The 14,911-nt window shown below is 43.9% G+C and overlaps 1 protein-coding gene across 2 annotated transcripts in view; it reads right to left on the minus strand.

Moving 5' to 3' along the window:
- COG6 (component of oligomeric golgi complex 6) overlaps positions 1-14,911 on the minus strand; it is a 137,336-nt gene that overhangs the window by 42,761 nt on the left and 79,664 nt on the right. For both annotated transcript variants that reach the window (XM_040426086.1, XM_040426085.1), the window contains exons 9-11: positions 4,031-4,159; positions 2,623-2,714; positions 1,499-1,563 (exon numbers count right to left, since the gene is read on the minus strand). In XM_040426086.1, coding sequence (XP_040282020.1) covers positions 1,499-1,563; positions 2,623-2,714; positions 4,031-4,159 — 286 coding nt within the window. The remainder of the gene's footprint in view (positions 1-1,498; positions 1,564-2,622; positions 2,715-4,030; positions 4,160-14,911) is intronic.

Raw genomic sequence — 14,911 nt, forward strand, 5'->3', positions numbered from 1 at the left:
ACCGGGAGCAACTAAAAAGCAGCTGGAATGGATGGGGACTGACCAGGTGAGTAATGATTACTTCTTTAAGAACATTTTCGGCCTTCAGCAAAATTGCATGGCTTCTGGAAAAAGGCCTTCAAGCACAATATCCCCCTATTTCCATACATTAAAAACCAGGGATATTGGCACATAGACTTTTGTTCGCAGGGCATTTACACTAGAGGACCACTGTAGCTTTCTCAGTGTTTAAACACGACCTGGAGTCCGGGGAATTTGATGCAATGATTTACTTGTTAGGAAACAGGACTCCTTTATACCTTAGGTTCCTGAACGTTATCATTAGTGGTTATATAATGGGGAATACAAGAATTTACTAAAACAGACATGTCAGGAGAGCTGAGAGGTCCTCTTTAAATTGAAGTTTCACTGCAATTAACAAAGAGCTTTCAGTGGCCATTTTAATTTTCTGATACCAGAAGAGTTTTTTTGTGTTAAGGAGTCAAAATAGATACATTTTCATTATTATTGTTATTGTATTACTTTGGGAAAGTAAATCGCTGATGACCCCAGTCTGATGACCTTGTCAAATAGCTCCCATATCTCAGTGTTCTGGACCTCTACGGGCATGACCTAGGGGCATGGCTTCTGCCCACCACACTGCAAAATGAAGATTCCCACCAGCATCGTAAACATTCATGTTTATATACATAAAAACGTCACACAAAAACACAACCTTGAGTACGTGATTGTGTTATCGTGCTCCTCTCTAGGGTTGGACAAATGGAATTATGAGAAATAAAGATGATAACAGCAGAATGTGACCTTCTGGTGTCTTCGAAGAATCGGTACAAAAACATTACACACTCAACCTACATTATTTTGTGGCAAATTGATGGGAAACGAGCAGAAAGGTTTAGAAATCAAACAATTCACTCAGTCAGGGACAGTTAAAGGGCATCTGTCAGCAGACTTGTACCTAGAAACTGGCTGACCTGTTACATGTGCTCTTGGCAGCTGAAGGCGTCTTTGTTGGTCCCATGTTCATATGTGCCCGCATTGCTAGGAAAAATGATGTTTTAATATATGCATATGAGCCTCTAGGAGCAATGGGGGCGTTGCCGTTACACCTAGAGGCTCTGCTCTCATTGCAACTGCCGCATCCTTTCCACTTTGATTGACAGGACCCAGCAGTGTAAACGCCGCACCTCGCCCTGTCAAAGTGCAGAAGACGCGGCAGTTGCAGAGAGAGCAGAGCCTCTAGGTGTAACGGCAACGCCCCCATTGCTCCTAGAGGCTCATTTGCATATATTAAAACACAATTTTTCTCAGCACTGTGGACACATATGAATATGGGACCAACACAGATGCCAAGTGCACATGCAACAGGCCAGCCAGTGTGAATTCCGGCAGGCTGTTCCGGGATACAAACCGCAGCGTGCATCGTTGTTATACACTGAGCAGAGTCTAATAACCATAGTGCAAAATAAAATCCACAAAAAGGGTTAGTGATAATAACCTTTAATGGTCTGCAGACTCCTTCAGTGATGTGTCCTACCACCTCCTGGATATGGTCTTCAACCCCTGAAAATAAACAGACCAACTGGATCTCAAGTGACAAATCAAAGTGTAACAAAAAGCACTGGGAACTCACACTAGCAGCAAAGACAGCCTTCCAACGAAAGCTTTATAGCTTCCAAAGCTTTAAAGGACCTATCCATCTATCCATCACTATCTGATAAGCCCAACACCCTGCATCCCCACAGAAAAAGAAAGTAACTGCAGTCCTGCTCCCTTGGAAATGATGGGAACAGCACTGCAGTAACCATCTCCTGCATCTACTGCACAACGGACGCAGCTGTGTAGTTCTGCTGCTGGAGCTATTACAGAGGGGGTGTGGGTTTTCAGACACCCGCTGAGCAGATAGTGACGGCCTATCTTGTGCATATGCCATAACATGTAAAGGGTTGTACAGCCCCTTTAAAGGAGGAATCCGTAAATATAAAAAAATTAACGTACTGATAAATGGCGATTTCACATCAGCTATGAATGAGCCATTACTGCCTATGGTGAGAAGACCTTTAAAGGGTATCTGTCAGCAGATTTGTACCTATGAAACTGGATGACCTGTTGCCTGAGCGTTAGGCAGCTGAAGACATCTGTAATGGTCTCATGTTTATATTGCTGAGAAAATGTTTTAATATATGCAGATGAGCCTCTAGGAGCAATGGGGGAGTTGTCATTACACCTAGAGGCTCAGCTCTCTCTGCAACTGCTGTGCCCTCTGCACTTTCACTGACAGGGCCAGGTGTTCTATTTTCACAGGCTGGCCCTGTCAAAGTGCAGAGGGAGCAGCAGTTGCAGAGACAGCAGAGCTTCTAGGTGCAATGACAACGCCCGCGTTGCACCTAGGGGCTCATTTGCATATATTAAAACATCACTTTTCTCAGCAATGTGTGCACATATGAACATGGGACCAACACAGACGCCTTCAGCTGCCAAGCGCACAAGTAACAGGTCAGCCAGTGTCATAGGTACAAATCTGCTGACAGATACCCTTTAATCCTTGGTGTAAAATCTATTTATTTTATCATCTAAAAATAAAATAGAAAAATGAATAAAGGGGCACACGCCACTCCTTACCTTGGATGTTTACGAGCTTTAACAAAGACTCCAGATGCTCTTTCTCTGATGCAGTTGCTTGGTGCAGCCAGGCCAGCATATCCCCGACATATCTTTTTATTAAATAAGATTAAGCTATGATTAAAACCCACAGAGATCTACCAAGTGTGTCACAATGAATGCAGATATTATAAGGGATACATGAAAAATGTGTGGGCTTCGGTCCTGTATACAGTGGTGCTCCATGGGTCAACAGGACCGGAGGTGTGGAGAGACAGAACCTGCGTCAGGGACCCGGTGGAAGATCGGTGAGGTTCATAAAGTTAGTTTTTTTTTCCACTTTTTACTATTTTGGGACCAAACTGATCGATTTTTAAATTCGGGAAAACTTTAAGGAACTTCCTACAGCTTGCAGCATAAAAAAAACTATAAAACAAAAAACAGCTGTAAGCTTGTGTGGGCTTTCTCCTTGTGAGAAGCAGAGCAGCACGGGAAGATCTCCCTTCATGTTCAGCGCTTCTGGAAACACTGGGGGTCATTTACAAAGACTGACATAAAAAAGTCTCTTCCCCTCTGTACTGCCGGAGGATTCGGCTAATTTATGATGAAGTGTGAGCCTCATCATAAAGCAGTCACACCTTCAGCGGTCCGTGTGCCATGAGTGAAAACTACTCCAGCCCCTGACTGAAGTAGTCTTCACTGCTCTTTTACGCCTATTTCCAGGCGTAAGAGACGGTAAATTTGTTGGGGCCAAAGTCCCAGCCCCCACCACTCCCAAGTGGCGAGGACAGCGTAACAAGAATTGTTGCACAGGCATAAAAAAAAAAAAAGTAGCAAAATAGGGTCTTGAGACTTTTTTTTATGCCAAACAGTAGTGTGGTGCGCTTAGTAAATGACCCCCAATGTGGCCGTGATTTCAGCTCTCATCCTACTTGCTAGGCTCCTTACTGGAGATAACTTGGTAGATTTGCAATTCTGTTTCATGTTCCAGACTTGAGTGTAAAAAGTCTGCTGGAGAAAGATGCACCAAATTTATGACGAGGTGCACTCCTGTACCGTATTTAAGGGGATGTATCATCTCAGACAATGGGGTTATATTGCTAGGATGGGTCCCACCTCTGGGAAAGTCACAGAAGGCGCACTGCGCATGTGCGGCCGCCCTTCAATGAAATGAATGGGAGCGCACAGGGTGCTGTCGATTTCAGCTATAATTTGCACTCATTTTCTAAAGTAAATTCTGATGAATGTGACAGGCTGAGGAGGCTCCTTCCACTAAGCCCCACAAAACGGCACTTGCGCAAAAATTTATGATCACCCTTGGCCAGAAAACTAGCTTTCAGGTCTTGTAAATTCTCCCTGATGTGTAATCCCAGAGGTAAATGTCTTACAAAATCCTATGTGGTAATATTACCAACTACTTGCACATTACCTTAACGGGTCATGAGAGTGCATTTCAATGGGACGTGGGGTACCGCCAGGCCCTCCTCTAGTGAGTGCATCGATGAAGCCACGCACTACCGCACTCCTCCTCGCTGTTCCAAATTCATCCAATGTATATCTGTCAGCAAAGAAAAATAAGTCCTTTATAATCTGGAAATGAGTTTCATTGAAGCACCACCAGGCATGTGCATATAAGAAGACCTGTCAGCTTGTAGTATATTCCCCAAGAAATAACAATTCTGAGGCACTTTGTCTTAGAATTCTGTGTTGTGGCGTTTCTCTGTTATTCCTCCTAGAAATATAAGACTAACTAGCGTGACCATTCCCCTTGTCAATAGGGTGTGTGCCTGCTCAGTCTGACACTGCCAACACGGATTGGATAGCATCCAAATGTGGAAGGAAATGCACCATTGATATGGCATAGCAAGTTCTAGATGTCAATTTATTCACAGATTTCCAAGAGTTATAACAGAGGAACGGTACCATGCAAAATTAAAAGAAATATTTAGTTCAGAAACATGTACTGCAAAAAAATGTGCAGGTCCATGTCACCATGGCTGAAAATACAAAAGTAAAAGCAAACACAATGCAACAGCGCTGCGCAAATATAAAATATATGAGCTGATGCCTACACACTATAGGAAAAAGCGCCTGTCTCTCTGGTGGCCAGGACCGTGGGAGCGCACATAGGCTGGTGCTTTTTTTTGTGTGCAATCACGACCACCACTGCTGCATTTCAGGGTGGTCGTAACCATGGAAACGAGCGGTGTATAATGTGATGGAAAATTGAATCAAGCCAGCAAAGGAGACAATATGGACAATCACAATACATTAGTAAGTGCCTCGTATTAACTTTCTCTACATGATAAATGCCTCTTGCTGAAGTGACACAACCGCTAAAGTTATCATCTACCCAGTGGTAGGACCTCCACCGATCACAAGAATTAGGGCCCAGTAGCCCACGCATCTGCCCTCAGCTGCTCTATTAATTTCTATGAGAGTTTTGGAGATAGCCAGGCGCTGTACATGGCCATAGAATATATATGAGGGCTCCACAGGGTATGGGGTCCTCATTCCCATGATCGGTGGTGGTCCCACCAGCAGGATCCCTGCCAATCTAATAGCTTGTAGATAGTAAGCCCTCTCTCTTTCTGTACCAGTTTGTAACTGGTCTTGTTCATGCTTTTTGCAATTGTCTGTATTATGTATGTGCACCCCTTATCATATGTACAGCGCTTTAATAATAAATAATAGTTATCCTCTATCCTGTGGATAGGGGATAACTTTATATAACTGGAGTACCCCTTTAACTACTGTCGACCTATCATCTGTGTGTTCGAATGGACATGATGACGTCTCCTGCCCTCCTTTCCACCAGTCACATTAGCGGTCATTGTGCTTATGTTCTCACCACCCAGTCCTGAGAAAATGTTCCAAGTCTGTGTCGGCATGCAGTCACCCCGGCCTCCCCTCTTCAGCACACCCCGACTAGCAATAACCGCTCTCCCCGCGTGCCTCGCTGGCTCAGACCATATGATTTGTGTAGGTTCATTCACATAAGATCATTTACTATAATGTGATGTAGGGAAAACCATGTATACCATAGCATTATAAGAAGCTGTTGGGATGTGACTGACAACTAACATTAGACTTCAAAATAATAATGTGATGTATTCACCAAGATACGCAACACTTTATGTAAATGCAAACAAACAGGGAGATGCAGCCTGCAGTCAGATGTGTGCAGACAATGTAATATTATTATTATTTTAAATTGATCACAATGTGCGCTAAGAACTAGTGATGTCCGGTTCATGAACAAATCGTTCTTTTGAATCGATTCTTTTCACTGAACCGGAGGAGTCGATTCCTCTGACTGCGCTGATCCGTTTGAAACCGCGTGACGTAGCACTAGCGCCACCTACTGCGAGCAGAGAGACTCTAGCAGCGCAGGTCTTGTGTAATATGATCCCGCCCTGCAACCAATCAGATCTGTGAAGCACAAGCACTGAGTCACACACAGTACACTGCATCTAGGAATCTAATGAGAGTCTACTAGTTACTTTCCCACTGGCGTTTTGACTTTCCATTTGTGCGATCCGTTCAGGGCTCTCACAAGCGTCCAAAATGAAAAAGTTTTGCCCCAATGCATTCTGAATGGATAAGGATCCGCTCAGAATGCATCAGTTTTCCTCCATTCCGTCCTGGAGGCGAACACCAAAACGATGCTTGCAGCGTTTGGCGTCCGTCTGACGAAACTGAGCCAAACGGATCCGTCCTGACACACAATGTAAGTCAATGGGGAGGGATCAGTTTTCACTGACACAATCTGGCACAATAGAAAACGGATCCGTCCCCCATTAATTTTCAATGGTGTTTAAGACGGATCCATCTTGGCTGTGTTACTGATAATACAACCGGATCTGTTCTGAACGGATGCGTTTGTGCAGATCCATGTCGGATCCGCACCAAACGCGAGTGTGAAAGTAGCCTAAAAGAATCAAATGATTCTACTTCGGCTACTTTCACACTTGCATTACAATAATACAACTGCATGCATGTGTCATGAACAGAGATGAGCAAACTTCTGTTTTAAGTTCGGCGTCTAAAGTTCGGCTAGACGCCGAACTTAAAACAGAAGTTCGCTCATCTCTAGTCATGAACGGATCCGGTTGTATTATCTGTAACATAGCCAAGACGGATCCGTCATGAACTTCATTGAAAGTCAATCGGGGACGGATCCGTTTTCTATTGTGACAGATTGTGCCAGAGAAAACGGATCCGTCCCCATTGACTTACATTGTGTGCCAGGACGGATCCGTTTGGCTCAGTTTGGTCAGACGGACACCAAAACACGGCAAGCAGCGTTTTGGTGTCCGCCTCCAAAGCATTGTGTGCCGTTTGACTCAGTTTCGCCAAGCATACAGCAAAACGCTGAAGGCAGCGTTATGGTGTCCACTTCCAGAGCGGAATGGAGGCGGAACGGAGCCAAACTGATGCATTCTGTGTGGATCCTTTTCCATTCAGAATGCATTAGGGCTAAACTGATCCGTTTTGGACCGCTTGTGAGAGCCCTAGACGGATTACACAAACGGAAAGCCAAAACGCCGGATTAAGGGGAGTTTAATTTTTTATTTTATTTTTAACCCCGCCAGCGCTATTGTACTATGCATTCTGTATTAAGAATGCTATTATTTTCCCTTATAACCATGTTATAAGGGAAAAATAATGATGATCAGGTCTCCATCCCAATCGACTCCTAGCAACCGTGCGTGAAAATCGCACCGCATCCCACTTGCTTGCGGATGCTTGTGATTTTCACGCAACCGGATTCATTTCTATGGGGCCTGCGTTACGTGAAAAACACACAAAGAAGAGCATGCTGCGATTTTCACGCAACGCACAAGTGTTGCGTGAAAATCACCACCCGTGTGCACAGCTCCATAGAAATGAATGGGTCATGATTCAGTGCGGGTGCAATGCGTTCAACTCACGCATCGCATCCGCGCGGAATACTCGGCCGTGTGAAAGGGGCCTTTCTGTTATTATCACATATTCACTTGGTAGTTGGTACTGTAGACTGGGTGACATTGCGCACCACGGCTCCTGTCCTGAGCTTCGGTTCACTTCCTTGTCAGCCCGAGTCAACTGAGAGCCGACTCAGCAAGTGAATCGAAGATTCGATCAACTGCGCATGCGCATTGCGCACCACCTGAGTTTCGGTTCACTTGCTTGTCAGCAGACTCAGCAAGTGAATTGAAGATTCGATTCATGAATCGGTTTATTTGAATGAACTGATTCAAATGAACCGATTTATGTAAAAGATCCGAACTTCCCATCTCTACTAAGAACCTGCAAAGTATAGTAAATATAGTGCTGCAGCATAAAAGTACTGCAATTTATACTAATAAATATAATTCCATGTTTGCATATATCTTAGCGCCTTGTCGCCCACCTTTTTTTTTTTAGGAACTGATGACTGATTCACACAACCACGCTGGGTCTGGGAAACGTGGTCTCTGTATCAGGCACATCTCCCAGACGGACAGCGGCTTTCCTGATCCAAAATGACTGCATCTCCTTACGGAGATCACCTAATTGGCATGAGGAGTCTTATAGGCCAGGCAACGCTCCTCGAATTCTGGGAAGAACGGATGCAAATGACCTCTTACCAAGCTCAGCCTCTAATGCCACCAGATGTAAGGTAGCTATCCTATAAATCTATCACACTCAGTTAAGCCAGTACTCTCTGCTCTGCACTGATGAAGGGCAATCTCCCCCAAACAGCAGATGAGGTGCTGGCTTTGTTATTATCCAAGTCATGTCTCAAGGTCTGTTTAAAAAGGCTGACTTATAGGATAGACACCTTACATCTAGTGGCGTTCGAGGCAGAGTCTGCAAAGAGCTTATTTGCATAGCAATTTATGATACAGGTGGTTCCTATCTGATCGGGAGCCTATTGTACGGCCAACATACCGAACTTGTTTCACAGACCGAACACAGTCGTGTGAATCAGCCGTTAAGCTGGCCATACAAAATGAATATAGGTCGAACGTAACCGGTTTGGTAGGACTGCAGCCCAATTTTGCCCTTTTGGCAGATGTCGGGGGACAGAAGGATTAGGATTGTTCTCAAGAGAGATAAGAGTCTTAGTTGCCTCTCCCATTCAAGACAACTGAGCATGCATCTGTGTGGAGGAAGTGGGGGGGGGGATTAGGAGAGAAAAGGCGCATTTACACTGCGCCGATGAGCAGATAATTGTCAGGAAGGAAGTGTTCCAATTACCTGCTCGTTAATGGAGGTGAAGCTCTGCATTTATAGGCAGCTATCACCTTGCTCGTCCTTATACAGGTACATAGTTTCTGGGCAGTAGGTTGCACGATCTACTGCCCAGAAACAAAAAATTAGGTGTCCGCATGAAAGATTGTTTCACCCGACGAACAAGCGTTTCGCTCACTCATCGGGGGATCTGCGGCATCTTCAGACACACCAATTATCAGGAACGAGCGTTTATAACACCGTCCATTCCCGGCCATTGGCTGAGGTGTCTGGCCAGCTTAAAGGGGTTGTTCAAGATCTTATTAAAAAAAACTGCAGGGACACTGGTAGAATAATAATAATAATAATAATAATAAAAATGACTCACCTTCCCGAACCACCTCCATTCCAGCGCGGCCACTTCTTTCCTTCCTGCCTGCCACAGCAGCAATGATCTAATGTTCTGGCTGCAGTAATGATGTGCCTGTATACAACATGTGACCCCTGCAGCCAATCAGTGGCCCCAGCAGTATACAGCCAGTTATTGGCTAGTACACCGGCATATCACAGCTGCAGTCAGAAAAACAAAGCCTGCTGGGGAGGATGAAGAGTCAGTGGTGGCATCAACTGGGTTTGGGACGGTGAGTATAATTTTTTTTTTAATATTATTCTGAAGGTCTCCCTGTATTTTTTTATTTTTTTAGGTCAGACGACCCCTTTAACTATTGCAACTTTCTATGTAAATATCTACATAGATAAATGTGCACTTCAATTTTTCTGACACACTGTAGGTTACCAATATGAAGATAAATTTAATATGTAAAGTGTAAAGTATGTGTAGCCAAGGCCACCGAAAAGAAAACAATTAATTTTTTTATAGTTGCTAGAAATAAAAAATGATATCCCTTCATTACAGCATAGTTAATAGCATACACTACTAACAAAATCTAAGACACATAATAAGTAAAAGAGTAGACAGAGCTTTGCTTCTATGGTAGTAACCGCACAGATATAGCTTACAGATCTTTACTGGTCCATTAAAAATGGCCTTGGGGAAAAATAAAAGGCTTTTAACAAAATCTCTGCAATTTCTATGAATATGAAAGGTCACTGTGGAGCTACCCCAGTTTTACAAATCTCGGAGCTTCTTTATGTACAGTGTAAAATTACAATAAACAGATATTTTTCAAGTGGAAGGAGGGAGTGAGAAGAGGAGACAGTAAATCCATTTGTGCATCACATAGCAAGGACAGGCTAAATGACTCACATCATCTCCCTAGTAATTCCACCGCTTAGCCGCCCCTTGTGCCTGAACCCCCCTTTGTACTTTTATCCTGGTATGAGTTTTTTTGGTCAGTGAGAAAAAGAAAAAATGTATTTATATATATATATATATATATATATATATATATATATATATATATATATATACACACACATACACACACATACATATATACACAATAATCTCGGTAAAGCAGCTGTAAACCACTGTTATCCTAAGCGCACGGGAAAAAAGCATAGATCCATGAATAATTTTCAGGTTTACACAATACAATGGGGCCACTTGGGGGGGGATTTAACGATCGACAAAATAGCTTGTAGTGGCCGAGAAACTGCCAATTTTCTGATTGCACTTGATGTGAAAAACACACTGTATCTTATGTTTACTATGAAATTATTACCAAAATGTTTCATTCAAAATCCACTCTGCAATTTAGAAAGCGTTACTTATTGACTGGGTAAAACATTTTCCATGCATGTGAACCTACACAATAAAATCAGACGGAGGGTTCTTTAACCAATCTTGATATTGAACTGGTCTGAAGATGTAGGTCTGCAGAGTTGTTACATTCTTGGTAAAACACTTCTGAAAACGTACCTCACAGTACTCTGCTGCCTTAACAGTGACCTCCACAGTGTCCGCCCCTTTAACAGTGACCTCCACAGCGCCCTGCCCCTTCAATGCTAGGGCTACACGACGACATGTGTCGCACAACATTTTGTCTCAACAATTTTTATAATGCTAGTCCATGGTGTCGCACTGCGACAACAGTTGCAAAAATCCATCCAAGAAGGATTGTTCTGTGACTGTCGCGTCGCAGCATGTCACATGTTGCAGTGCAAAACCATGGACTAGCATTATAAAAATTGTCGCACAAAAGTGGTGTGACATCAATGTCACGCGACACATGTAGTAGTGTAGTTGTACCCTATGTGTCGTGCGACTTATTGTCGCACAACACATGTCGTCGTGTAGCCCTAGCCTAAAGCTGACCAACAGCAGTGAAGAAAAATGGCTGGGTTGTTATAGAAACCTGGAGTAAAACTGTGTGTATGTGCAGACTAAGGGCCTGCGAGCTTATATTGGCTGGTAAGGGACATGCGACTGTGTGTATGGCAGTTGGGATATGAAGAAAAAGACTTGCAGGCTTGTATTGGCTAATGCAGGTCATTTTTTTTTAGAATATATCAGGAACGGTACGGCCTAGAGAGCTGAGACCCAGTCTAAAACCTTCCCGGACACCTGATGTACCTGTGTGCCAAATTTGGTGAAGATCGGTCCAGTCGTTTGGTCGCGCACAAAGAACAGACAGACAGACGTCGGGACAGACAAAAACTCATTGTGTACCAGCATGTTACCTCCACAGTAATCTTTCCCAGATAGTAAGTGATATGTGTAACAAGTTTAGTAGAAATTTATCGTGTTTTTGAGTTACAGAGCAATATGTGTGTAGCAAAAACAGTTGGAGCATACAAACTCCATGCAGCTACTGTGTAGGGGCGTATGACACCCACAAAATTTCTTTCCAGGTAGCAAGGGATGTGTATACAAAATTTCGTTGAAATCGATGGTTGCGTTTTTGAGTGATTGGGGAACATACTGTACATACATTATATAAAATGAGAGAGAGAGAGAGAAAATACAAAGAAGCCAGCAGCACTCCAGTGTGAAGACACTAGCATCGTGCCCTTACATCAGCTATCAACATTCCGTTTCTTTGATATTTTGTTAACATCTATAGGATAGCCATGTTTATACACTGCTCAAAAAAATAAAGGGAACACAAAAATAACACATCCTAGATCTGAATTAATTAAATATTCTTCTGAAATACTTTGTTCTTTACATAGTTGAATGTGCTGACAACAAAATCACACAAAAATAAAAAAAATGGAACTAAAGCATCTGCCAACTCCTGGACAGTCTGTGGTGCAACGTGACGTTGGTGGATAGAGCGAAACAGGATGTCCCAGATGTGCTCAATTGGATTCAGGTCTGGGGAACGGGCGGGCCAGTCCATAGCATCAATGCCTTCGTCTTGCAGGAACTGCTGACACACTCCAGCCACATGAGGTCTAGCATTGTCTTGCATTAGAAGGAACCCAGGGCCAACCGCACCAGCATATGGTCTCACAAGGGGTCTGAGGATCTCATCTCGGTACCTAATGGCAGTCAGGCTACCTCTGGCGAGCACATGGAGGGCTGTGCGGCCCTCCAAAGAAATGCCACCCCACACCATTACTGACCCAATGCCAAACCGGTCATGCTGGAGGATGTTGCAGGCAGCAGAACGTTCTCCGCGGCGTCTCCAGACTCTGTCACATGTGCTCAGTGTGAACCTGCTTTCATCTGTGAAGAGCACAGGGCGCCAGTGGCGAATTTGCCAATCTTGGTGTTCTCTGGCAAATGCCAAACGTCCTGCACGGTGTTGGGCTGTAAGCACAACCCCCACCTGTGGACGTCGGGCCCTCATATCACCCTCATGGAGTCTGTTTCTGACCGTTTGAGCAGACACATACACATTTGTGGCCTGCTGGAGGTCATTTTGCAGGGCTCTGGCAGTGCTCCTCCTGTTCCTCCTTGCACAAAGGCGGAGGTAGCGGTCCTGCTGCTGGGTTGTTGCCCTCCTACGGCCTCCTCCACATCTCCTGATGTACTGGCCTGTCTCCTGGTAGCACCTCCATGCTCTGGACACTACGCTGACAGACACAGCAAACCTTCTTGCCACAGCTCGCATTGATGTGCCATCCTGGATAAGCTGCACTACCTGAGCCACTTGTGTGGGTTGTAGACTCCGTCTCATGCTACCACTAGAGTGAAAGCACCGCCAGCATTCAAAATTGACCAAAACATCAGCCAGGAAGCATAGGAACTGAGAAGTGATCTGTGGTCACCAACTGCAGAACCACTCCTTTATTGGGGGTGTCTTGCTAATTGCCTATAATTTCCACCTGTTGTCTATCCCATTTGCACAACAGCATGTGAAATTGATTGTCACTCAGTGTTGCTTCCTAAGTGGACAGTTTGATTTCACAGAAGTGTGATTGACTTGGAGTTACATTGTGTTGTTTAAGTGTTCCCTTTATTTTTTTTAAGCAGTGTATAATACCATACATGTGTCATGCTACTTGCAATTTTTGGACCACCTGTATACTTGATTATTCATGATATGTTTTGGAAACATTGAGATGGTGTTTCCCCCTCAATTTGGGGTTACACTGTCTGGTTTCAAGTTAAATTGGATATACGTTTGGATTTAAGGTCCTTTAGGGGCACGCTGACGGTTTGACACAGTGACCCGTGTCAACGCCATCGCCTCCCTATAACAGTGACGACTTGACTGCTAACCCGGTCGGTCTTGACTGAGACATTTTAATCCTGCGTTTAATATTAGTTTAATGTGTTCACTTTTGGGTCTGTACAGCATCAAGGAGGTTGGGGGGGGACGCTTGGCTCTGGGGATCCATGGCGGCGTCTCCACCACCTACTATTAGTGAATCGCTGACTGTTGACACAGTCCTGATTCGCTGTCAGTCGCTGTGATCCTGTATATATCTATGATTTTGTTTACTTTGCTCGATCCGGATCATGTGATAATGATCACATGACCTTGTGTTGGGTGGCAACTATTGCGCAGGCATGCGCACATGTGGGTGTTCTCAGATTTGGCCATCTTTGATGAGGTTTCCATTGAGTTCCTTTGCGCCTGAGAACACGAGATCTAGTGATCTCACGCGTGCGCAGTAACTGTATGTGGACGCTCTCGAGACCGCTATGCTTGACGCGCACAGTTTACCAGCTGGTTTTGTAAGTTTTTAATTAACACCACTCATTGGGAACACCTGTGTTTTTTAATCAATTATATTTGATCATGTATTTTTGTTCTGTACTATGTATTTCTTCACGAGGCACGGTCAATTTATTTCCACCATATGTAATTTCACATTGATGTCGATGAGCTTGTATTCATTTAAACATAGCTTCTATGAATTGTGACTGTTTTTACTTTAATTGGATATTTTATACAATGAATTGATACAACAGCAATATATACAGGTGTAACACATGTTCACATAGCTTGAGAATAGTGTTGAGCGAACTTCTGTTTTAAGTTCGGCGTCTAAAGTTCGGCTTCCAGTTAGCGGAGGATCCCGATATGGATTCCGAATTCCGATGTGGTCCGTGGTAGCGGAATCAATAAATCGGCCATTATTGATTCCGCTACCCGGAAGCCGAACTTTAGACGCCGAACTTAAAACAGAAGTTCGCTCAACACTACTTGAGAAAGACCGCAACAAGCAGTTGAAACGTTGTTATTTGACATTGGGTGAATAAAACACGTTGATTCCTTGATTCTACTGGAGTGCTGCTGGCTTCTTTGTATTTTCTCCATGGAATGGGACCTTGGTGCCGGTTCGTATTGGCCTGATCTTGCACCCGACTGCTAGTGTGCTGCGCTTTCATTTTCTATAATATATATACATATATACACACACACACACACACACAAATTATTAGGAACACCTGTTCTATTTCTCATTAATGCAATTATCTAGTCAACCAATCACATGGCAGTTGCTTCAATGCATTTAGGGGTGTGTTCCTGGTCAAGACAATGTCCTGAACTCCAAACTGAATGTCAGAATGGGAAAGAAAGGTGATTTAAGCAATTTTGAGCGTGGCAAATGCTTTGCTGCATACCTCTAGCATCCACAAGGCATTTTTGCCCACAGGACTGCCGCATACTGGATGTTTTTCCCTTTTCACACCATTCTTTGTAAACCCTAGAAATGGTTGTGCGTGAAAATCCCAGTAACTGAGCAGATT

Source organism: Bufo bufo, chromosome 3 (assembly GCF_905171765.1).
Source record: "Bufo bufo chromosome 3, aBufBuf1.1, whole genome shotgun sequence".
Taxonomy (NCBI): Eukaryota; Metazoa; Chordata; class Amphibia; order Anura; family Bufonidae; genus Bufo; species Bufo bufo.